Genomic DNA, 2,139 nt, shown 5'->3' with positions numbered 1-2,139 from the left:
AAAAAAAAAGGAAAACCAATTCGTTCTGTAAACTTCCATTCAAATTACAAGTGAAACTTTTTTTTCCAAGTACACACAACGTGGATATAGCTTCTACTCCCTTATCTCACTAATGTTTAAAAGTGAAAACTATGGGATATGTTGGCTACAAATAGCCACCATGTGAATAAGTCCTGAATACGAGACCAAGATGCACGCATACAGGGCATAGGATGTCACCTGAAGTCAGTGATGGTGATGAAGACTTCCTGGGACACGGAGCTGAGGAGGCAACAGCCCAGGGGCTCCTCTTGCAACAGCAGCTGCAAAGAGAGGGGAGGACGTTTAGAGAGTCAAGATGTGCCAAGCAACTAGGCCAATTGACGAATGTGGATGGCTTTCCAGAACAGCAGTAGGCACTTCAGTGGGCCTCACTCCCCAGCTCCGTGGGATTGGTGGCCGGGGAGTGGTTCAGACTTCGTCCCCTGGAGTCAGGGCCGGGCTCTTACCAGTTGTTTGAGCTGCTATGTCAGTTCACTGCCCTGTAGCTGTTCTCTCATCCATACAATGAGATAACAATGGGCCTCACTCTCCATCCTTCTTCATCCCATTCTGACACAAACCGTCCCTATGACAGACACTCTGCTTCTCTCCTGGGTTCGCTAACTCATTGCAATCGCCACACAGAACTCACAGACACTACTCAGGATGATGGGCTTGATTAAGGAAGTTAACAAGTTACAAAATGTTAAGGATACAGTTCTTTGGTCTGCTGTACCGCTTCGCTCTGTGGTCCTCAACTTCCCGGCCACATGATCTCTTGGCCTCTGTCTGGTTCCACGGGCCAGGAAGTGCACTGCTCTATCTCACAGTCTCTGTGCTGCTCTTTGCTCTGCCTCATGGTCTCCGTGTGGCTCCTCTACTCTGTCTACTGAGCTCGGTGCTGCGGCCTATGGTGTCAGTGCTGCCCCCCCAACTTCAGACAGGGATCTCCCACGTGCTCAGCAGATGGCCCTTCTTTCTAGATGGTCACGCATGCTTTCTCTTCCTGCTTCTGAGGTGATTCGCTTAACTATCCAGTGAAATGGCAAACGGACTAATCCCTACCATCGGTGTTTCACACGCTCTGTGCGTATGACTCTCCCCCGCCCCAGTCATTTGCTGGTGGTTCTAAAGACACAAGCGCAGAACCACACCAAGTAACGTCACTTCACAGACCAGCATTCAGCAGATGTTCCTTCCCTGCTTGTTGGAGGCTTCTTTTTCTTACTTTCTAACTTTAGAGTGACTCCGACATCTTGCTTGTGGCCTGCTGGTCTTCCTGTACTCATTTCTCAAGCGCTCATTCATTTGTATGGCTTCACAGTCTGGCCTTGATAACGCTCCAAGGGCTCTCATTACGCGAGTCTAGTGATCTCAAGGGCACTGCCACGGAAATCACAGCCGAGACGTGGCATTTTGGTGCTCAGCACTGCGTTCACTCTCTTTCCTTTCCAAAGGGCATGGACCCTCAGCATTCAAGAGTGGTCCGTGATGTGGCCTTGCTCCGGAGCTCATGCAACAGAGGGCTTGTGATCTCCCTTCCTTTGTCCATCAATCACAGGGATAGCCACTCTGGCTACAAAGTTTTTACCATTCTCCATTCTTATGCCTCACAGCTAAACCCTCAGGCCTGCAGCCTTTTCTGACTTATCTACTTGACTTACTTCTGCCAAATGTATCGTTGGTTTTCTTGTTTTAATGAGCTCGGTATTAAAGGCTTACACGTGTTATTCACAATTGTGCTGGCCACAGTGGGGAATTCAGAAGCGAGAGACTCTTTGTTTGTCTAGTAGGCACCCAGAGGCTGACTGCCTGGATCATATGATATCCCCTTGTGTTAGTCTGGGTAGACTAGAGAAACAAATTCATGGAGACACTCAAATGTATATAAGGGAGAGGTTTCTATATAAGAACAATTGAACATTGAGAAAACAGCCCAGCCCAGTCCAGATCAAGTCCATAAGTCCGATATTAGCCCATATGTCCGATACTAATCTATAAAGTCCTCTTCAGACTCATGAAACACAGGCAAAGACGCCGAATGTAGAAGATCACGGGCCAGTGGGTAGAAAGTCTTTGGATCCAGTGGCACTGGAAACATCTCAGTGCTGGCAGGGG

General features: G+C 48.5%; 1 protein-coding gene across 1 annotated transcript in view; it reads right to left on the bottom strand.

Moving 5' to 3' along the window:
- The window catches only part of MROH8 (maestro heat like repeat family member 8), a 39,224-nt gene that overhangs the window by 19,796 nt on the left and 17,289 nt on the right, over positions 1-2,139 (bottom strand). Inside the window, exon 5 of the mRNA XM_045295510.1 lies at positions 220-302. Within this exon, the coding sequence (XP_045151445.1) occupies positions 220-302 (83 nt within the window). The remainder of the gene's footprint in view (positions 1-219; positions 303-2,139) is intronic.

Source organism: Echinops telfairi, unplaced genomic scaffold (genome assembly GCF_000313985.2).
Source record: "Echinops telfairi isolate 266 unplaced genomic scaffold, ASM31398v2 ScPeMD7_5592;HRSCAF=6446, whole genome shotgun sequence".
Classification (NCBI taxonomy): domain Eukaryota; kingdom Metazoa; phylum Chordata; class Mammalia; order Afrosoricida; family Tenrecidae; genus Echinops; species Echinops telfairi.
Note: the sequence above shows the minus strand (reverse complement) of the source record. Positions and strands in the feature narration are given on the sequence as shown.